At 37.8% G+C, this 23,819-nt stretch overlaps 1 protein-coding gene across 3 annotated transcripts in view; it reads right to left on the minus strand.

Moving 5' to 3' along the window:
* Positions 1-22,091, minus strand: part of LOC137026714 (periphilin-1) — a 30,422-nt gene extending 8,331 nt beyond the window's left edge. The window contains exons 1-4 of one of the 3 annotated variants that reach the window (XM_067394149.1): positions 21,901-22,026; positions 14,956-15,028; positions 11,656-11,741; positions 9,049-9,257 (exon numbers count right to left, since the gene is read on the minus strand). In XM_067394149.1, coding sequence (XP_067250250.1) covers positions 9,049-9,257; positions 11,656-11,741; positions 14,956-15,018 — 358 coding nt within the window. In that variant the 5' untranslated portion in view covers positions 15,019-15,028; positions 21,901-22,026. The other 2 variants (XM_067394150.1, XM_067394151.1) reach the window with 2 other exon arrangements.
* Between the last annotated feature and the right edge of the window lie 1,728 nt (positions 22,092-23,819).

Below are 23,819 nucleotides of genomic sequence, written 5' to 3' on the forward strand. Positions count from 1 at the left end.
TGAATCTACTTCATCTTTGTGGCGGCTGACCACATTGTAAAACTTATTTATTTAGCTTATTTTATCATTTTTATATATATATTTAAAATTCCTTCACTGCGACACCCCTAGTATCTTGTTGGTTCTTGTGCATTCATTGTTGTTTTGTTTTCTAGGTTTTTGAGTTTTGTATTTTGTTTGTTATTGTAATAAAACTTGATCTGCCTTTAGTCTTGATTTTCTTGGTTTCTGAGTTCATCTAACAACAAAGCCAAATATTAATCTTTCCACATGAACACCATTTGAGGGATCAAACTAATATCACATTACAGTCCATTCTCTGTTCCTCTGCACAGTGATGTGTTTGGGTGGATTTTACTACTATAAAAAAATTACTTTTAGAATATTTTGTAATATTCATCAGTATAATTAAGTTGGCTTGAAAAAGCCAACTTACTGATCTACTACTTAAGCTTATTATTAAGTTGGCTTTGAAAAAGCCAACTTACTGATATTGTACTTAAGCTTATTAAGTTGGCTTGAAAAAGCCAACTTACTGATATTGTACTTAAGCTTATTAAGTTGGCTTGAAAAAGCCAACTTACTGATCTACGTCTTAAGCTTATTATTATTCTTCTTAGACTAAATTTCTAAATGCATCTCCTCCTAGACTGTTCAAGCTACAACCACCAAACTCGGACTAGACCTTCAGACTGTTCTGACTTAGTGTGCTATATCTTTTCAGACTGATCCGACTTACGGTTTTCCTAAAAATGCTGATTAAACCTGGAAAAAACTCCCATTGACTTTCATTGAACTGCCTTGGCTGATCTGAACATTCCGTCCAACTGTCAAAATTCAAATTCAAACACACAGACTCAATTAAACTGCCATTCCTATTTCCAAGCCATTTAAACTCATTCAAACTCATTCAAACTCATTCTATCTATCTATCTATCTATCTATCTATCTATCTAAATCTAACTCTATCAAACTAAATCTATCTATCTATCTATCTATCTATCTATCTAAATCTAACTCTATCAAACTAAATCTATCTATGTAAATCTAACTCTATCAAACTAAATCTATCTATCTATCTATCTATCTATCTAATCTATCTATCTATCTATCTATCTATCTATCTATCTATTTCTCTTTCTAATCTATCTATCTATCTATCTATCTATCTATTTCTCTTTCTAATCTATCCATCTATCTATCTATCTATCTATCTATCAAACTAAATCTATCTATCTATCTATCTATTTCTCTTTTTAATCTATCTATCTCTATCTATCTATCTATCAAACTAAATCTATCTATCTATCTATCTATCTATCTATCTATCTATCTATCTATCTATCTATCTATCTATCTATCCCTTCTCATCTATCTATCAATCTATCTTTCTTCTCATCTATCACTCATCTATCAATCAATCAATCTATCTATCTATCTATCTATCTATCTTCTCATCTATCACTTCTCATCTATCTCTCTTCTCATCTATCACTTCTCATCTATCTCTCTTCTCATCTATCACTTCTCATCTATCTCTCTATCTATCTATCTATCTATCTATGATCAACTCTCATAGCAACCACCCAAACCAACCTAGCAACCACCCAGAACACCATGGCAACTGCATAGCAACCACACAAATCACCCTGGCATCATCCTAGCAACCAGCCTGGATACAATAGCAACCACATAGCAACACCATGGCAACCACCCCGAGTACCCTAGCAACCGCATAGCAACACCCTAGCAACCGCCCCGAGTACCCTAGCAACCGCATAGCAACACCCTAGCAACCACCCCGAGTACCCTAGCAACAGCATAGCAACACCTTAGCAACCACCCCGAGTACCCTAGCAACACCTTAGCAACCACCCCGGGTACCCTAGCAACACCCTAACAACCACCCCGAGTACCCTAGCAACCGCATAGCAACACCCTAGCAACCACCCGAGTACCCTAGCAACCGCATAGCAACACCTTAGCAACCACCCCGAGTACCATAGCAACCGCATAGCAACACCCTAGCAACCACCCCGAGTACCCTAGCAACACCTTAGCAACCACCCCGAGTACCCTAGCAACCGCATAGCAACACCTTAGCAACCACCCGAGTACCATAGCAACCGCATAGCAACACCTTAGCAACCACCCCGAGTACCATAGCAACCGCATAGCAACACCTTAGCAACCACCCGAGTACCCTAGCAACCGCATAGCAACACCCTAGCAACCGCATAGCAACACCTTAGCAACCACCCCGAGTACCCTAGCAACCGCATAGCAACACCCTAGCAACCACCCCGAGTACCCTAGCAACCGCATAGCAACACCTTAGCATCCACCCCGAGTACCATAGCAACCGCATAGCAACACCCTAGCAACCACCCCGAGTATCCTAGCAACCGCATAGCAACACCTTAACAACCACCCGAGTACCCTAGCAACCGCATAGCAACACCTTAGCAACCACCCCGAGTACCCTAGCAACCGCATAGCAACACCTTAGCAACCACCCCGAGTACCCTAGCAACCGCATAGCAACACCGTAGTAACCAAACAGAGTACCCTAGCAACCATTTTGCAAAATCTATATCTCTGCATCAGAACATCGTACAGACATGGGGGTTGGTTTATATTGTCAAGCAGCCTTTGGAGTATCATCATTGGTAGCTGGCAAGTCAATTCCTAGCAACCAAACAGTACCCTAGTAACCGTTTTGCAAAATCTGTATCTCTGCATCAGAACATCGTCCAGACATGGGGGTTGGTTTATATTGTCAAGCAGCCTTTGGAGTATCATCATTGGTAGCTGGCAAGTCAATTCCTAGCAACCAAACAGTACCCGTTTTGCAAAATCTGTATCTCTGCATCAGAACATCGTCCAGACATGGGGGTTGGTTTATATTGTCAAGCAGCCTTTGGAGTATCATCATTGGTAGCTGGCAAGCCACTCCCTAGCAACCAAACAGAGTACCCTAGCAACCGTTTTGCAAAATCTATATCTCTGCATCAGAACATCGTACAGACATGGGGGTTGGTTTATATTGTCAAGCAGCCTTTGGAGTATCATCACTGGTAGCTGCCAAGCCACTCCCTAGCAACCAAACAGAGTACCCTAGCAACCGTTTTGCAAAATCTATATCTCTGCATCAGTACATCGTAGAGACATGGGGGTTGGCTTTTTGACTCATGCTTGCAATCTGGACTTCCAACATGCTAGCAGTGAATGCTAATAGTGATTAGCTAAGTGCTAAAGTGGGCTAAGAACATGCTAATAACTCTATAAAAACTCCATAGTATCCATCTGTGACTATCTATCTATCTAATAAAACTTAAACTTTCAAACTTCAAACTTTTAAAACTTCTCAAACTTTCTGGCTATGCTTTTTCAAGCCAACTTAAAGTTTGTCCTCAAACTTTTTTATCTAGTTAAGTTGGCTTGAAAAAGCCAACTTACTGATCTACTACTTAAGCTTATTATTATTATTATTATTCTTCTTAGACTAAATTTCTAAATGCATCTCCTCCTAGACTGTTCAAGCTACAACCACCAAACTCGGACCAGACCTTCAGACTATTCTGACTTAGTGTGCTATATCTTTTCAGACTGATCAGACTTACGGTTTTCCTAAAAAAGCTGATCAAAACTTGGAAAAATCCCATTGACTTTCATTGACGGAATGTTCAAATGAGCCAAGACTATTCAAACTCCAACTGTCAAAATTCAAATTTTGACAGTTGGAGAGGCTCATCAGACTCCATTAGCTGCCATTCTATGTACTATTTCTAATCCATTGAGACTCATTCAAACTTCCATTCTATCTAATATGTCTTATCTATCTATCTATCTATCTATCTATCTATCTATCTATCAAACTAAATCTATCTATCTATCAAACTAAATCTATCTATCTATCTATCTATCAAACTAAATCTATCTATCTATCTATCAAACTAAATCTATCTATCTATTTCTCTTTCTAATCTATCTATCTATCAAACTAAATCTATCTATCTATCTATTTCTTTTTCTAATCTATATCAAACTAAATCTATCTATTTCTCTTTCTAATCTATCTATCTATCAAACTAAATCTAGCTATTTCTCTATCTATCTATCACTTCTCATCTATCAATCTATCTATCTTCTCATCTATCACTTCTCATCTATCTCTCTTCTCATCTATCACTTCTCATCTATCTCTCTATCTATCATCTATCTATCAACTCATTCAAATTCATAAACTCTATCTATCTATCTATGATCAACTCTCATAGCAACCACCCAAAACAACCTAGCAACCACCCAAAACAACCTAGCAACCACCCAGAACACCATGGCAACTGCATAGCAACCACACAAATCACCCTGGCATCATCCTAGCAACCAGCCTGGATACAATAGCAACCGCATAGCAACACCATGGCAACCACCCCGAGTACCCTAGCAACCGCATAGCAACACCATGGCAACCACCCCGAGTACCCTAGCAACCGCATAGCAACACCCTAGCAACCACCCCGAGTACCCTAGCAACCGCATAGCAACACCCTAGCAACCACCCCGAGTACCCTAGCAACCGCATAGCAACACCCTAGCAACCACCCCGAGTACCCTAGCAACCGCATAGCAACACCTTAACAACCACCCGAGTACCCTAGCAACCGCATAGCAACACCCTAGCAACCACCCCGAGTACCCTAGCAACCGCATAGCAACACCTTAGCAACCACCCCGAGTACCCTAGCAACCACATAGCAACACCGTAGTAACCAAACAGAGTACCCTAGCAACCATTTTGCAAAATCTATATCTCTGCATCAGAACATCGTACAGACATGGGGGTTGGTTTATATTGTCAAGCAGCCTTTGGAGTATCATCATTGGTAGCTGGCAAGTCAATTCCTAGCAACCAAACAGTACCCTAGTAACCGTTTTGCAAAATCTGTATCTCTGCATCAGAACATCGTCCAGACATGGGGGTTGGTTTATATTGTCAAGCAGCCTTTGCAGTATCATCATTGGTAGCTGGCAAGTCAATTCCTAGCAACCAAACAGTACCCTAGTAACCGTTTTGCAAAATCTGTATCTCTGCATCAGAACATCGTCCAGACATGGGGGTTGGTTTATATTGTCAAGCAGCCTTTGGAGTATCATCATTGGTAGCTGGCAAGCCACTCCCTAGCAACCAAACAGAGTACCCTAGCAACCGTTTTGCAAAATCTATATCTCTGCATCAGAACATCGTACAGACATGGGGGTTGGTTTATATTGTCAAGCAGCCTTTGGAGTATCATCACTGGTAGCTGCCAAGCCACTCCCTAGCAACCAAACAGAGTACCCTAGCAACCGTTTTGCAAAATCTATATCTCTGCATCAGTACATCGTAGAGACATGGGGGTTGGCTTTTTGACTCATGCTAGCAATCTGGACTTCCAACATGCTAGCAGTGAATGCTAATAGTGATTAGCTAAGTGCTAAAGTGGGCTAAGAACATGCTATTAACTCTATAAAAACTCGATAGTATCCATCTGTGACTATCTATCTATCTAATAAAACTTAAACTTTCAAACTTCAAACTTTTAAAACTTCTCAAACTTTCTGGCTATGCTTTTTCAAGCCAACTTAAAGTTTGTCCTCAAACTTTTTTATCTAGTTATTATTATTCTTCTTAGACTAAATTTCTAAATGCATCTCCTCCTAGACTGTTCAAGCTACAACCACCAAACTCGGACTAGACCTTCAGACTATTCTGACTTAGTGTGCTATATCTTTTCAGACTGATCAGACTTACGGTTTTCCTAAAAAAGCTGACTAAAACTTGGAAAAATCCCATTGACTTTCATTGACGGAATGTTCAAATGAGCCAAGACTATTCAAACTCCAACTGTCAAAATTCAAATTTTGACAGTTGGAGAGACCCATCAGACTCTATTAGATGCCATTCTATGTACTATTTCTAATCCATTGAGACTCATTCAAATTTCCATTCTATCTATTTCTCTTTCTAATCTATCTATCTATCTATCTATCTATCTATCTATCTATCTATCTATCTATCTATTTCTCTTTCTAATCTATCTATCTATCTATCTATCTATTTCTCTTTCTAATCTATCTATCTATCTATCTATCTATCTATCTATCTATCTATCTATCTATCTATCTATCTATCTATCTATCTATTTCTCTTTCTAATCTGTCTATCTATCTATCTATTTCTCTTTCTAATCTATCCATCTATCTATCTATCTATCTATCTATCTATCTATCTATCTATCTATCTATCAAACTAAATCTATCTATCTATCTATCTATTTCTCTTTTTAATCTATCTATCTCTATCTATCTATCAAACTAAATCTATCTATCTATCTATCTATCTATCTATCTATCTATCTATCTATCTATCTATCTATCCCTTCTCATCTATCTATCAATCTATCTTTCTTCTCATCTATCACTTCTCATCTATCTCTCTTCTCATCTATCTCTCTTCTCATCTATCACTTCTCATCTATCTCTCTTCTCATCTATCACTTCTCATCTATCTCTCTATCTATCTCTCTATCTATCTATCTATCTATCTATCTATCTATCTATCTATCTATTTCTCTTTCTAATCTATCTATCTATCTATCTATCTATCTATCTATCTATCTATCTATCTATCTATCTATCTATCAAACTAAATCTATCTATCTATCTATCTATCTATCTATCTATCTATTTCTCTTTCTAATCTATCTATCTATCTATCTATCTATCTATCTATCTATCTTTCTTCTCATCTATCACTTCTCATTTATCTCTCTTCTCATCTATCACTTCTCATCTATCTCTCTATCTATCTCTCTATCTATCTATCTACCTATCTATCTACCTATCTATCTATCTATCTATCTATCTATCTATCTATCTATGATCAACTCTCATAGCAACCACCCAAACCAACCTAGCAACCACCCAGAACACCATGGCAACTGCATAGCAACCACACAAATCACCCTGGCATCATCCTAGCAACCAGCCTGGATACAATAGCAACCACATAGCAACACCATGGCAACCACCCAGAGTACCCTAGCAACCGCATAGCAACACCCTAGCAACCACCCCGAGTACCCTAGCAACCGCATAGCAACACCCTAGCAACCACCCCGAGTACCCTAGCAACAGCATAGCAACACCTTAGCAACCACCCCGAGTACCCTAGCAACACCTTAGCAACCACCCCGAGTACCCTAGCAACACCCTAACAACCACCCCGAGTACCCTAACAACCGCATAGCAACACCCTAGCAACCACCAGAGTACCCTAGCAACCACCCCGAGTACCCTAGCAACCGCATAGCAACACCTTAGCAACCACCCCGAGTACCCTAGCAACCGCATAGCAACACCCTAGCAACCACCCGAGTACCATAGCAACCGCATAGCAACACCTTAGCAACCACCCCGAGTACCATAGCAACCGCATAGCAACACCCTAGCAACCACCCCGAGTACCCTAGCAACCGCATAGCAACACCCTAGCAACCGCATAGCAACACCTTAGCAACCACCCCGAGTACCCTAGCAACTGCATAGCAACACCATAGCAACCAAACAGAGTGCCCTAGCAACCAATTTGCAAAATCTATGTCTCTGCATCAGAACATCGTACAGACATGGGGATTGGTTTATATTGTCAAGCAGCCTTTGGAGTATCATCACTGGTAGCTGCCAAGTCACTCCCTAGCAACCAAACAGTACCCTAGTAACCATTTTGCAAAATCTGTATCTCTGCATCAGAACATCGTACAGACATGGGGGTTGGTTTATATTGTCAAGCAGCCTTTGGAGTATCATCACTGGTAGCTGCCAAGCCACTCCCTAGCAACCAAACAGAGTACCCTAGCAACCGTTTTGCAAAATCTATATCTCTGCATCAGTACATCGTAGAGACATGGCGGTTGGCTCTTTTGACTCATGCTAGCAATCTGGACTTCAACATGCTAGCAGTGAATAGCTACATGCTAATAGTGATTAGCTAAGTGCTAGAGTGGGCTAAGAACATGCTAATAACTCTATAAAAACTCCATAGTATCCATCTGTGACAATTACCAATCTATCTATCTATCTAATAAAACTTAAACTTTCAAACTTCAAACTTTTAAAACTTCTTCAAACTTTCTGGCTATGCTTTTTCAAGCCAACTTAAAGTTTGTCCTCAAACTTTTTTATCTAGTTGACTTGACTGCACTACCAAGTTGTTTGAAAACTGAACTGAGCTGGATGATCACATTACTGTTTTCTGCAGAGCTGCTTTATACAGCTGAATTGAACTCATTTCCTATTTGATCTTTACACAGTAATTGAACAGAACTAAATCAACACTGACTGACACTATTTTCTTTTTACAGCAGAACAGAACTTTGTTTGCATCACTGAATCATTATTTTCCTGTTAAGCCCTGTAAAACTGCTTTGAAACAATCTGCATTGGATAAAGACTTGAGTTGAAGGTGCATTCAGTACCGTAAAACTAAAGCGTTCATTATGAGCAGTTCTTATTGGCTCACAGACCAATTTTTCTGACAGGAATGACATTTGAGGTGATAAAGTGTGATTTTTACGCTTTTTATTACCATTTGAAATTTAAAACATTAAAAATTTTGTTGAAACAGTGAAATAACCATTCATAATTTTTGAATCTTCAATATTCTCTGAAGAGTTTGATGAGTCTAACCACACGCCACTGACAAAAATACACATATTGCATCTTTGTAGCAAAATTTGCATTCTTCCTGCCCTCTCATTTATAATACACCAAAATATTTTCAGGTAATGAGGGGCTAGACCTTTGAGAAATTCTGTAAAATGCAAAATGTTATATCTCATGAAGAATTGTACTATAGTGACACTGAAGTATATAAACTGACACTACCACTATCATCTAGTTTTAAGATGGATCAAAGGCCACACATTACCTTTATACAAAATTCAGTTGAACCAAAATTTGCAACAAATACGTGAACATACAGATACACACAATGCAGCTAACCTTTGGTGCTGGGTTGGATGTGTTTTCTGAGTGCTGTGAACGAACTCTTCTCCAGGCCTTTATTGAACTTCTGTCTGGAAGGAGAAGAGGCTCTGGGCTTACGGCTCAGCTGCAGGCTGGGCCACGGACCTCTGTGATACCTCTGGTACCTCAGTGCAAAATTTGGACGATGTAAAATACGCTCCTCCGCAGTCCTGAAAAACCTGAAGCTAAGAAAATGATAAATGGTCATAAGATCTGTGATCAAATGATAGTCACAAACCAGAAAACTGTTATGTTATTTCATCCCCCCCACCACACCTTTTAAAACCACTCGAAATCAGCAGACACTTACATGCTAGTATATTAGAACAGGTGTTTTAATAAAAAAGCCCCAATAATTGTATCTACTCAACTGAAATAATGGGATTAAATTAGGGGTCAAATTGGCATCCTTATAATCTATAGTCATTTTTGGCCAGATTCAAATGCAGGTCTATTCATTAATAGAGCGTATTACCCTGTATAAGCACTATACACTGGTTTTCTATGGTAACTTTGACCAAAAAGTACATCAAATAAGAGAAGTATTGCACACTGCTTCATCTTAAAGGGATAGTTCACCCAAAAATGAAAATTCTGTCATCATTTACTCACCCTCATGTTGTTCCAAATCTGTATAAATTTCTTTGTTCTGTTGAACACAAAGGAAGATATTTTGACGAAAGTTTGTAACCAGGCAGCTTTGGGGCACCATTGACTTTCATAGTAGAAAAAAATTAGTCAAAGTCAATGGGGCCCCAAAGCTTCGTCAAAATATCTTCTTTTGTGTTCAACAGAACAAAGAAATACAGGTTTGGAACAACATGAGGGTGAGTAAATGATGACAGAATTTTCATTTTTGGGTGAACTATCCCTTTAATGTTGTTGCCATGAAGCAGAGTACTAGAGCTCCTTCTACAAGAGAGTTTTATGCACTAAAAAAGCTTGGTGTCTGCTGTGGTCCAATCCCAGTGTACAGGAATAAAAAGAACTGATTAAATGTAAATGTATAACTGAATGTAATTTAAGTCCATTTGGAAAAAAGTGTCTGCCAAATGCATAAATGTAAATGTAATGTTAATATAATAAGTTTGAACAGATACCCCCATTCTACTTGATATACGCCAGATATTTTAGCTTAAGGCTTTCAGAAGAACCTTGCATACACCTCATTTGTATTAGGAACTGACAGATTTTAGTTATAAACAGTTTAGTTATAGCTTTCCGATAAACGTTTCTTTCTATTGTAAATGACGGAGAAATGTCTTCGTAACTGCTAATTAATTTATACAATTAATTCAGGGTTCTGTCACTTCGGTTTGATTATTCTTGGCTTGGTGAAAGAGTTCACTCAGGCCGTGTGCTTCTCTGTCCACGTGAGTTGTCTTGTGTGCGGGGCGTGGTGTTCAGATCCTGGCGTCTATTTTGGTTTCAGTCCTGTGTCTGGATTTGGAGATTCATGCTCTGTGTTTTGGTCTTCTGTTGTGAGCGTGTTTCTGTGTGCCATGTGCTCGCATGTCTATTGTCTTTACCCTGTCCATCTTGTTACCTGATTATTTGTTCATTTGCCCCAACTGTCTTTCCTAATTAACCTCTTTGTTTGCTGCCCTATTTATTCTCCTTGTTTTTGCAGTCCTGTGCCGGATCATCTTCAAATGTTCCCTCTCGTTTGTTTCCCTGCCTTGTTGTCAAGTCAGGTCCTGTTGTCAGGCCTGTTGTTTTTGTTTAGTTTTTTTTTTATCAAATAAAAGCACATACTCTGATTATTGAGTCCTCACCTCATCCCTTCAGCCCAACCTTGACATTGACATTTATCAGAGACATTTACTTTTGTCAGGGAAAAGTGATTACCAATATTTTTAGTAAGAATTAATTATTAACAATAACAAAAACAAGAGTCCAACTGAGGTGGAGGCGGGCACAGGGAGGAACTGAAGGTGGGAGAAGCTAGGGCAGAGACACAGGCAGGTGAGACCAGTGGGACTCCAGGACAGGAGGAAGCAGGCTGGAGTGGAGACGAGGGACTGTAGGGACCAGGTGATGATGAAGGTCCTAAATGGCAGGGCAGAGCCGCAGCAACAAGCAACCGAGGTGGAGTCAGGGTGCCGGAGGACTGAGGCAAAGGCGGAGGGACTGAGGACCAAGGGAAGGTGGAGCCCATTGGAGAAGGAGACGGGATGTCTGTGGCACAGTCAGGATGACGACAGACAAAGGTGGAGCTGAGGGGACGATGGTCCCAGGTGGAGCTGAGGGGCGGGGAGCCATAGCGAAGCCAACAGGTCAACAGGCCGAGGTGGAACCTCAAGAGGGTGAGTGAATGATGACAAAATTTTCTTTTTGGTAAACTTTTCCTTTAAAAACTGGAGACATCATAGAGAGGACTAATGTGTCTTTACTATTTGCTGCACGTATGCTCCCAACCTCTCTGTGTGCGATAACCCTTTGACAAAAGAGTTTAAGTTTCAGCCAACTGTGACAGGTGCACTAAAATCACTCAACTCAAGAGAGGACAACATTTTATTTCAAGAGTTTGCAGATTCCCAGACCTGCATTCAGCTTAAACCTTGATTTTTGACATATTCTTACCGAGAACGAAAATGTTCAAATCTTGGCCGATAGAGGCGAGTGTACCGTGAGGGACTCCTTATTCTCTGGATATGTCTTCTCTTGTTCTGAAAAATATAAAAATACTGTTTTAAATGACATTTAGAAATACAACTGATGATCATTGAAGTATGCTAGCTTTATGATGATGTAGCTTTGTAGCTTTAGTTCAGAATAACTTGATAATTCATTGTTAAAACTTTTGAAAGGGATGAAGTTGTCCAAATTTTTCTTATTTTGTTTAAATATCAGTTTCTTTTCATTTGGTACTGCTCTTCGGAAGTAATAGAAGATACTTTAATGGGGGGGGGGGGGACTTTTGAATCGTTGTGTTTGAGTCCGACTATTGTCCTCAGTGTGAAAAGATGAATATCAAAGTCATTCACTCATTGTTGGAAAGGGTACAAATATGCAGAAGATGCTGGAAAATCAAAGAATTTGCAAGACCTGGAGGATTTTCTGAAGAACATTGGGCAGTTTAACTAACAAACAAGGGACTCGTGAACAACCATCACAAAACAAAAAAGAGGCATAGATCATCCAGGTAAGCACACACAGTATTAAGAAATCAATGGTTCACAAACTTTTGAACAGGGTCATTTTAATAAATTCATCTATTTTTTTGTCTTGTGAATTATATGTAAACATCTTCTATGTAAAATATCTTAATCAGGACAGTACTAAATAAAAATAACATTTTGTATGATCTCTCTGATTTTGTTAACATTTTTCACATTTTCACAGATTCTGCAAGGGGTTCACAAACTTTCAAGCGGCACTGTACATTTCTCTGATTTCTCCAATTTCAACTTATTTCTCTCAGATTTCATCAAAAAGATCTTCATTTGTGTTCTGAAGATGAATGAAAGTCTTACAAGTTTGGAACAATATGAGGGTGAGTAATCACATAATTTTCATTTTGGGGTGAACTAACCCTTTAAGTGTCCCCAACTAAGCAAGACAGAGGCGACAGTGGCGAGGAACTCAGACTCCATCAGTTGACAGAATGGGGAAAATCCTTGGGCGAAACCAGGCTCAGTCATTGGGGCAGTTCTCTGGCAAAATGAACAAATATGGTATGATTTATGATTCCAGGCTGCATCAGATTGTGGATTGATATCATTCAAAATATTTCATCCAGCCCCTTCTTGAAGATTGGGGTACATCACTGGATAGTGAAAGTGGAAAATGACTTGACGTGTTGACAATTTGTGCTCTGCATTTCACCCATCCTAGTGGACAAACACAGCAGTGAGTATTGAACACACACCCAGAGCAGGGGGCAGACATTTTTGCTGCAGCACATGGAGAGTGTTTGGGGGTTAGGTGTCTTGCGCTGTTGTCCTACATTTTCTGCCGGTACTGAGACTTGAACCCATGACCTTTTGTGTTACAAGTTCAACTCTCTAACCATTAGACCACAAGGATCTGTGCCGATGGTTGTCGTGTCAACAATGTCATCACAGGGGATCTGTGCCAAGGTCTCATCTTCGCTGATATTCAGGGCTGCATTGTGGTTGTCTCAGGGTGCAGGTCCACCATCTGGAAGCCTCCTTCAGACTGTCAGTCCAAATCTGATTTTTGTGCACATCTGATTGAAATCCAAGATTTAGCATGAGTGAATGGCAACAAGTCACATGAAATGCTATTTCAAGCTACATTCATATGTGGTTTGAAATCCCATTCAAATTGCATTTCTGAAAATCCGTTTCAGTCTGACTGCTCTGATCAGATTTTGCATGGTTTGAGAATTTCTCACTCCATGTAAAATGTAAATGTCAGACATTGTTATAGGAAGCATGCTGAAAGTTGCTGCAGAAACAAGGTTGTGTTGTTGCAAAGTGTCAGACGAGCAGAAAATGACAATAAAATGTGACGTTTTGAAACTGGGCCAGACGACAGCACAGAATAAAGCCGCTCATACCAGCCTCCTACGGTTCTGCCACTGACTCAGAAGAAGTTTAAGGTCTGCACTGCTTGTTTGGCCAACCCATTAGAAGATGGGTGATAAGGTGCCTAACCCTGGTCATGAACTTACAAAACACTAAGCATATTCCTCAGATACTGTCATCTCAGGAATGCTGTGAATGCTGAAACGGCAGGCTCTTATTGTTCTGGACTTTGGACCACTGAGCAACAGTCCAGTTCTTTTTCTCCTTAGCCCAGTTACAAGTCTTCTGAAATTGTCTTTGGTTCAGCAGTGTCCTGGTACGTGGAATGTGACAGTTGTAGCCCATTTCTTGAAGACGTCTGTGTGCGTGGCTCTTGATGCACTGACTCCAGCTTCAGTCCACTCCTTCTGAAGCTCTCTTAAGTTCATAAATCAGCTTCGCCTGACAATCTTCTCAAGCCTGCGGTCATTCCTTTCACTTGTACACCTTTTCCTACCACACTATTTCCTTCCAGTCAAATTTCCTTGAATATGCTTTTCACAGCACTCTGCGAACAGTTCTTTCAGCAGTGACCCTCTGTGGCTTACCCTCATTGTAGAGGGTCTTGATGCTCGTCTTCTGAACAACTGTCAAGTCAGCAGACTTCCCCATGACTGCTGTTGGGATTACTGTTGGGATTACACGACATCACAAGAGCACCTGGCCAATAAGAACAAGTATGGCAAGCCCAAGTATTCACATATGCCTGGTCGGACGTCTGATTGCACACTGACGTGTCAAAAGCGACAGCAAACCGCACGTCCTCGGCGTGTGATTTGCCATAAAAATGCACATTCTTAACGCATGCTTTGGGATAATGGAAAACGTACATCGGAACGTTGATACACAAAAACGTGCGTCATTGACGTGTGATTTGCTATAAAAACGTGCATTCTCAGCATGCGCTTTGGAGTCACCGAAAACGCATGTTTTTGACGTGCATTTATCATAACAAAAATAGGTGTGGAATACGTGCATTTTGTATGGCGAGCCAAAAGATTCAGGCTTGCGATAAAATCACACATTGAGGATGTGTTTTGCTGTCAAAAGGCATGCTTTTTAAATCCGATACAGGTCAGATGTTTTGTAATGCGACCGCAGTGTGAACAGTCATGTCGGAATTCATGTGATTTTTACATCACTCGAGATCAACATCGGTCACGATTCTGTACTCATGGGAGTCTATTCAAAGATTTTACATACCCAACATTATCAAGACAGTTGCAAATGGTAGTCAGTAGGGCAGTGATGTGTCAGACCTCCTAAATATTACAGAGACAGCTCTATAATACAGGCATACATTCATCATAAGCTAACTACACAAGCTAACTACACAAACTAGCTCATCTACATGTCTGTTAGATCCATTCCATGGAATGGGCATCTGTCCAGGGTGTTTCCCCACTTCCAGCATCCCCAAGACCCTACACAAGTGGATACATAGGACAAACTATAAATAATAAGCAATAAATAACACATTTCTGACAAAAAATATATGTATATAATATACGCATATGTTTTGCTGGTCAGCACTCAAAAAGACGAAGGAGATTCAATTGACAGACTTTATTTACTCTCCAAAATACTCTGGAGATCACAGGAACACACAGGATAAACGCAAACCGAACAGTACATTAACAAGAACTGACCAAGAGCAACTGAAACACAGGGTGTATTAATACTAGATACAAACAAAGGAAACTATATGAAGACCAGTGCAGTATACCAGAAAGCAAGGTTAACTTATGGTCACATATACCCTGAACTCTCAGTTGATTAACACCCAAACCAAACCATGCGAGGTATGCAGTAAGTTCAGTTAACCCGGAGCGAGAAATTAAAATAAAGTTAACGTTGACCACACAAACTCATTCTCAACTGAGGACCAGGAGTTACCATGGAAATGGATGTTATATTATATATATTATATAGGTATAAAATATTACGTGGAATCTGTCATGCCCACCGGAGCCTCATCATAGGTCACACATGCTTCTGATAACGGTCACCATGATTTTGCCAAGTAAGACATGTTCCTGGATCAACATCTTTGTTGATCCTGGAACAACATTCCAATCAACCAATCAGATTTGAGGGACAAGTTTACCGTTTATGTCAAGTTTAGGCTTGCAACCAGGGTTAGGTTTTCCACATCAATGTTATTCACCCATCTTTCCCCTCTGATTTTAGGGATAAGTTATGGGTAGGATTAGGTTTAGGAGTAGGAATAGGGTTAAGACTAAATTTTCAGACCGGAATGTTGTTCCAGAATCAACAAAATATGTTGATCCAGGAAAATGTCTTACTTGGCAAAATCACAGTGACCTTCTGATAACTCTGAAACAAGCTAACCATGGAACATGAACTGCTCCAGAGCAGTTTATATTCAGGGAATAAGTTGCTATGTCTACTTACATACCCTCAAAGTTACCTCAGATTTTTGGAACCAAAAGTTGAGGTTATTTGCTTACTCTGAGTAAAGTTACCCAGACAGCATGGTAACATTGATACAATGTTGAGTTTTGATCCAAACTGTGTAGGATCAGCATTGAAATTGTGATGAAAGTCGACAGCACACATGGGTGGATACAGTGACATTGAACTAACAGTGATTTGTAGTTGATGATCAGAAGATCATGCAGGTGTGTATCTGTGCAGAACACTAGTGGGTGTTTCCCCATCAGTGGGGCGTGTCAGTTCATAATGGGCATTTTCAACCACTTTACCCGATTTGCTCTAATCCACTGGGGGCTTGGTTTGGGGTGGGCCGTCATAATTTTAGCAAGTCTGTTGAAAAATGGTTGAAAAAAATCCATTGTAGTTTGAAATTGGCCACTGATTGGTAAACGCCCATTTTGGTTTTGCATGTGCACTTCTCAGTAGTCCAATCAATTCCCCCTCATTAGAGAGAAAACACAGGTGCATCCTACACAGTAGTGTTGTTTGTTGAACCACCTGATTTCTCTGGGTTTCAAAAAATGGTGCATCTTTCTTATTATTTCTATGTTCTTTTGTTTGTGCTCGTTATTTGCATTTGATTTATTGTTACTGAATCTAATGAGATATATTTATTTTAAAAAGATATTAAAGTGTTTGAATAAACCATCCATTTTCTAAATTCTTAAAAAGTGCATGCATCTTGCTTTAGTAATATTTATTAGGATATATATTTATTTATTAGTGCAAGTGACATGAACGTGAGCAAGAATATCATACTTTCACATAGCCCATGTATTGCATCTATTACTCAATGCTTGCAGAGCACCTTGACTTCTTTCCTTTCATAGGAATGAAGGCAGATGAGGATGGACAATTAAAAAAAAAAGAGAGAGAGAGAGAGAAGCAGCCTCTTGATAAATGTAACATTGATAATATATGGAGTTGTAGTTGATAGGATTATCACCTGACCTGGGACTTGATGCTATCCTGTGCCTTATCTCCTGCTCCCTCATTACTGCTTAATCAGGTAATCATTCATATTCCTGAATCTGTATTAAATTTGAGGAATACAACTAATCTCCATTCTGTTTAGCCAGTTCTGAAAAAACAAACAAACAAAAACAAAACTGCACCTTGTGTTTGCGAAAGTGAATGATATGGCTATTTTGTGATATTAAAACATTAAGGTCTACATAAGGTAAATCTGCGGCTTTAAAGAAATTTTCATAAAAAAATAAATAAATAAAAATAAAACTAAGCTCTTTTATTATACAAGATAAACTTGTTACTTGAATGTGATGTAGTTTCACAGAAAATGAAATGGCATTTATGTAATGGCCATAGTTCAGAAGTGTTTATTCCTCTTCATGAGGAGTTTAGCTCCAACACACCTGCCTGGAACTTTTCATTGATCCTAATGACCTTGATTAAAGATTGGACACCTTCCCATAGTGTTATTGAAGTGTTGATAGATAGATTAAATATACATAATTTAACACTTTTATAATTATAGGTAGAACATTCCATGTTTAGCAATTTATAAAAAGTGAATTATATTGTGTTTAGCATATTAACATTGTTGAATGTGACTATATATGTCAACTGAATTAACTTGCTCTTAAGCAACATCATGCTTTCTTTTTCAGATTTCAGAGAACCCAAAGAAAAAGAGGCAGTATACAAGCCAGATTTTGAAAACCTGAGCCACTGGACCACTTGTAATGATGACATAAGACTTCTGAAAGTAGTGTTATTTTTAAAGGCTGTAATGCTTTTGTCCTTTTCGTCCCACTCTAAAAGAATTCAATTTTCTATCTCTTTTTCGTTGATTGTGTTAAACTGTCAAATAAAATAAACTGACTCAACTGCTGGAAAGGTGTCATTTATGTTTTAAAAGGTTTTCCCAAAACTTTGAAATGGTCAGAAATTAGTTGACATACCACTGAAGTTGGTTGAAATCTCAACATTGCTTCAACATTAACTGAGGGTGCAAGAGTGATGCTAAAGCAACATCACTTCGTAACGTTAATTCAATGTAATTGGCGTTGACGCATCAACACTGACCATGCTATCTGGGTACCCAGGTAAGTTACATAACCTGCTTTCTGGAATAGGCTAACAAGTTTTGTTACGTTGTCTTTCTCAAAGAGCTGAACAAATAACAGAGAAAAATAACTGTAAATACGATGACAAATGCTGCGATTATCTAATCATGAAAAGTAATATTTATATTATTTTTGTTTTGTTTTTGCTCACAGAAATTATTCTCGTCTCTTCATAACATTAAGATTGAACCACTGCAGTCACATGACTGTTTTAACGATGTCTTTAGTTCCTTTCTGGACCTTGAAAGTGTTGATTATATTGCTGTCTATGGACAAGTCATACAGATTTCATCAAAAATATCTTAATTTGTGTTGTGAAGATGAACGAAGGTCTTACGGGTGTGGAACGACACGAGGGAGAGTAATTAATGACAGAAACTTCATTTTTCTGTGAACTAACCCTTTAAAGCGAAACACAAAGGTAAGCACATTATTATTATTGTAGTTCATTTTTTGAACATGAATTACACATTTTCTGCTCTTATGGTGTTTGCAAGGGTTAAAATCTGTTTATTTCTTGATTGCCGTTTGCAAATTTGACATACTTAGTAGTTAAACAAATTGTCATATTTGCTAATATTCTTTTACTGTATTTGCCATGTTTTTCTCCATTTTCCTGTTGTATTGTTCTCCTGGCAGGTAAATGATCCTTATAAAAACACTGGTTGTCATGACAATAAAATTCTATCACATTCTTTTTGCAGTGAGTGAATATTTTGGGCGGGTTTTGGAGAGCTTTTGGTCTGGAAATTGTTGACCCAATCTGGCAACACTGAGTGCGAGCTCATTGAGATCTACACTTTTGCAATCCTGTCATTAGAGCCAGTAAACTGTAGATGCAAATGAGAAATTCACTACAATGATGTAATACTTAGTTTATAATCAGAATATAGTCACTTGAATATTCAGGCCTTAAATTAATTTAAGCAAAATTCAGCAAAATTCAATTCGACCATCAGTTCTCACACATTTTGTGAGTATTTCATACTTTACCTTGACAAAATTTATTTTATTTTATAACGTTTAATATTTATTCAAAAGCAAAACAGTGAACAATATTACAGGAAATGGCTAATATGAGCCAATAAATGGTCCTCTTCTGCCATCTGCTGGTTATAATGGTAATTAACATCTTAAATTTAAAAAAGTGTTTTAAATAAAAGTGTTTTCTATCAAATGTTCAAATGGGGACAATCTCAGAAGGATGAACATATAATGTCTTTGATCAACACATAGACGTGTGCGTGCCCAATTACAGACACCATTTGCAATAGTTTCATCTTTATTGCAATCAATAAAACTGATTTATTGGCAAATTAGGTATTGTGATACCTGCATTAAAAAATAAATACAGCATTAAAAAGTCAACCATTGATGTGTCTCCTATGTGTCTACAATGTAACCAGCGTAGGAGACTGACAGGAAAGAGAAGATTTTGTTGAATAAAGTCATAGAGAATACACAAAAAGTATTCTCGTCGCTTCATAACATTAAGGTTGAACCACTGCAGTCCCGTTGACTATTTTAACTACTTTTCTGGACCTTGAACTTTGAATTCGTGTTCTGAAGATAAACGAAGGTCTAGGTTTGGAATGACACGAGGACCTCGATCAATCAGCCTACGATCAATCAGTTTCAAAAATAAATACAAAACCTGTCCTAATTTAAAGAAAACAAGTTGACAAAAAGGTTGAATCCAATATTCAGTGATAAAATAGCATATAATGTGATTTATAAGTTATTTCTTTGCAGGTCCACAAGTGTGACTTTGTGCCATTTTGTAGTAAATAAAAACCAAAATAAAAACATAAAAAAAAAAAAAAAAAATCCTGCTTAAACATTAAAGCACACAATTTTTTTATATATATTTTTTAAAACTGACAAAATTATCCACAAATAACGCTTTTTTCACTCAAAAACTGAGGTACATAAGCTCAGGTAAATAAGGCCTACGATCGATCAGATCCAAAAATAAATACAAAACCTGTCCTAATTGAAAGAAAACAAGCTGAAAAAAAGATCAAATCCAACATTTAGTGATAATGTAGCATAATGACAATTTTGTAGGTCAACACCACAAGTGTTACAATATAGAAAACCCCCCACAAAAAAAAAAAATTATCAAAAGGTTTTTGGGAAGTTTTTAGACTCTGGATGAGTAAAGTCAGTCAATTTTAGTCCAATGCGATAACATTAACTAGCATTTTAATAATTTCTGGGTCAGAATGACCCGTACACAACACGAGGGTTAAATGCTGCTTGGAGAATTATAATATAATAATGGTCACTCTTTCTACAGAAAGGCAGAAGGGACAAACTTCTTGTTCTTTTCTAACTGCCAAGAAAACTTTGGGCATGCCTGAGGCTGATACAGTTAGGAAGACCTTTTTAGTTTTGTCTCCAGACTCCAGTGATGTTTTAAAGTTTATGGTTAATATTCCAATAGTACCTCAAAGGGTGGCTCCATTTGCATCAACAGAAGTCTGGGCTAAAGCCCCGAATATCCACGTCCCTGAGACTATGCTTTAGTCATGAAGCTGATGACAACAAAGTTCTGTGTATGACTGATCCATAGCTATGAGAGAGACATTATTTTCACAATTTTCATGTTCATATTCAAGGCCGTAAACATGGTCTTTTTATTTAAAGGAATTCAATAATTAAAGGATTAAAATGGATTTAAGGGAATAGAGAAAAAGAAATAAGAACGGTAAAAGAAGTTATAGGTCTAATTGTAGTTATGAAGTAATTAATTTAAACTATTTGCAAATAATATTAGGCATATATTTTATAAAAGGCATAAATTTACATGTCTAATATGTAAAAAAAAAAATAATAATAAAAATAATTAAAAAAAAGCAAAACGTTTCTTATTTCATCACATTCAGTTATGAATTACATGAATCAACCAAATTATATAATATGCTTAACTGAAAATGGTGAAGAAATTTGAATAGCTAGATTGTATCATATTACTGTCAGGCGTTGAACATATCTAGTGTAAAGAGTATATTTTGGTAACACTTAATGTCTCATTCATTAACATTAATTAATGCATTAACTAATAAACTAACAATGAGCAACACATTTGTTACACTATTTATTAATCTTTGTTAATGTTAGTTAATAAAATCCAGCTGTTCATTGTTCATGGTAGTTCACAGTGCATTAACTATGATTTTAATGTATTTTAATAATGGGGGAAAGCTTTTCACTTTCGCTTTCGCATTGGATGGCGTTCATCGCTCCCACCCTGCTTACATCTGACCGCGCGCATCCACACTCGCCCTCTGTAAGACCCGCCTTCTTTGATTTGATTGGCCATCTCAGTCATTTTGACTTTGACAAGCGAGGCAAACTAGCCTAAAAATGTAACATTTAAAACTTTTTGTCAAACATTTTGAGCGGTGCGTAATGGAGTGAAACAGCAGCATCAAGATGATCATGTCGATAGTCATGGCCCTGTTCACAGTTATTGTGTGTAGGAAGAGTAACCAAACAGGAAGATGTAAACTGAAGTGACTGATGCTCTCAAAAGTCCAACAAAAGCACTGGAAATAATAAACAAAAGTAACACAACTACTAAATCATTACCTAGCGTTCTGTTACTGTTAGGCGTCGTTTCTGGGATTTGGTATTCAGTATCGGCAATATTGAATATGCAGTTCCATTCTGAACCCTAGAGCAGATCAACAGACCTTGAAATGATCGTGTTGCTGCTGGTGTTCAGGCGCGTAATCAATCATTCATACCGTTTTACTGCAATGAACGGAATCTTCTGTCCGCCTGTCCATCCTGTCCGAAGTTCTCCCGTTGAATTGATCAGTTATTGTGTTATCCTGATAACATGAACACGAGCTCCGCGAATATGTTTACCAGCTGGACTTTCACTTTCACTTTCTATTTTTGTTCGCGCTGCTGCTGTCACTGCTGAGGTCTGACATGCTCCGTTTCTCTCTCATTACTGACGGACACATATTTTGTGGCACCCTGTTTGTGCTTTAAAATAAAGTTGTTGTTTTTTTAATGTGTTCATTTAAAAGCTTTTTTTTGAGGGGGGGGGGGGGGGGTATTTTACGTGGTAAAATAAAGTAGGCTAGTTTTTTTTTTTTTTTTACAAACGTATACAGATTAAGAAAATACAGTCAGGCCAGTGTTTAAGCATTTAACAGCGTGTGATATCCTTGATTGACAAATTTATCACAAAATTTTAAAACATTGGAAATCTTTTCGATGTACTTTTGTCAGTTAAATAAAAGGCTCAAGAGAATTAACAAATCATAGATTCTTTATTTTATTGCATTTTACAAAATGTCTCAACTTTTCTGGAAATGGGGTTGTAGATTCCTGCATAGACAGTCTTCATGTAGAATTTCATTTTTGGGAAATTATTTAAAGCCATTTACTTAATAAGTATAAAGAATGAATTTTTCAAAGAGAGATGACATTGGATATGAAAAGGGATTATTTTTCTCACAATTAAAACCAACAAATGTAACATTTAATTAATTATTGCTGTTTATAGATGTGCCACTAGATGGCAGTGTTGTGTAAAGCACTTTGGTTTATGGCAATACATTAAAATAAATCTTTGTTGTATTATTTCTGAAACACTATCAGATGATTTATTAAAGGGTTGACACATATCTAATAATATAAGATTAGATTTGCTGGATTATGCTGGCTCTGTGCACTTTCAAAGTCATATTTTTCTTGACTTTTACAAAGCTTTTGACACAATTATTTATTTAACACTATTATATTCTGTTGATACTGTTGCTTCAGTGGCCCAGTAGTGCACAACACAATGAAATTTAAAAAGCAAACATAAGTTACGTTGATTTAGTCAATATATTTTTTTTTCTCCATTTAGTTGTAATTAAATGAAGCCTTTTTTCGATTACCTGAGAAAACATTTTACAGTGCAGTTCAGTCATGTAGTTTCTGACAGATAATTTCAGGTACAACCAAATGAGCACAGCTGCTGATGCTTCGTTACGCAGCACCCATTTAACCTCAGCCATCATGTCTGCAAATACATATGCTAACAGCCAAAGATAATAGATAATAAATAATGGCATGGCAAAAATACAAGGTTCAGACTACCGGTATTATGACAGAAAGGCCATTTTCAGACTGCTTTTCACTGTAACTGATGTCTGAACGTGTGTGCTAATGAACCGCCCTATAATAAGCTTTAACGGTCCCTTTGGGTCTCTGAATAAAATTTTCACTTAGAATTATAATAGTTAAGTTAAAAGGCCAAAGTAATGAGCCAGGAATATTTTACAGTGAAAGTGAAAAAATATTCCCTTTTAGCTGTACTATATTAAAATGTAAAAGGTATCAGGTACCTTTTACAAGGTATTTTCCTGGCTATAATAAAATAAAGAGAGGAGATTGGGAAAGAGAGGATGCAGTGACCAAATTCAATACTCACTGATGGATTTTAGATCGGTTAAATACACAGGAGCTAAATCATTTAGAGCCTTATAGGTCATTAGCAATACTTTATAATCGATAGAGATGATAAAATTGGTGTTATATGATCATGTTTTCTTGACCTGGTAAGAACTCGAGCAGCTGCATTTTGTACTAATTGTAGCTTGTTTATTGAGGAAGCAGGACAACCAGCTAATAATGCATTACAGTAATCTAGTCGAGACGTCAT

Source organism: Chanodichthys erythropterus, chromosome 9, assembly GCF_024489055.1.
Source record: "Chanodichthys erythropterus isolate Z2021 chromosome 9, ASM2448905v1, whole genome shotgun sequence".
Taxonomy (NCBI): Eukaryota; Metazoa; Chordata; class Actinopteri; order Cypriniformes; family Xenocyprididae; genus Chanodichthys; species Chanodichthys erythropterus.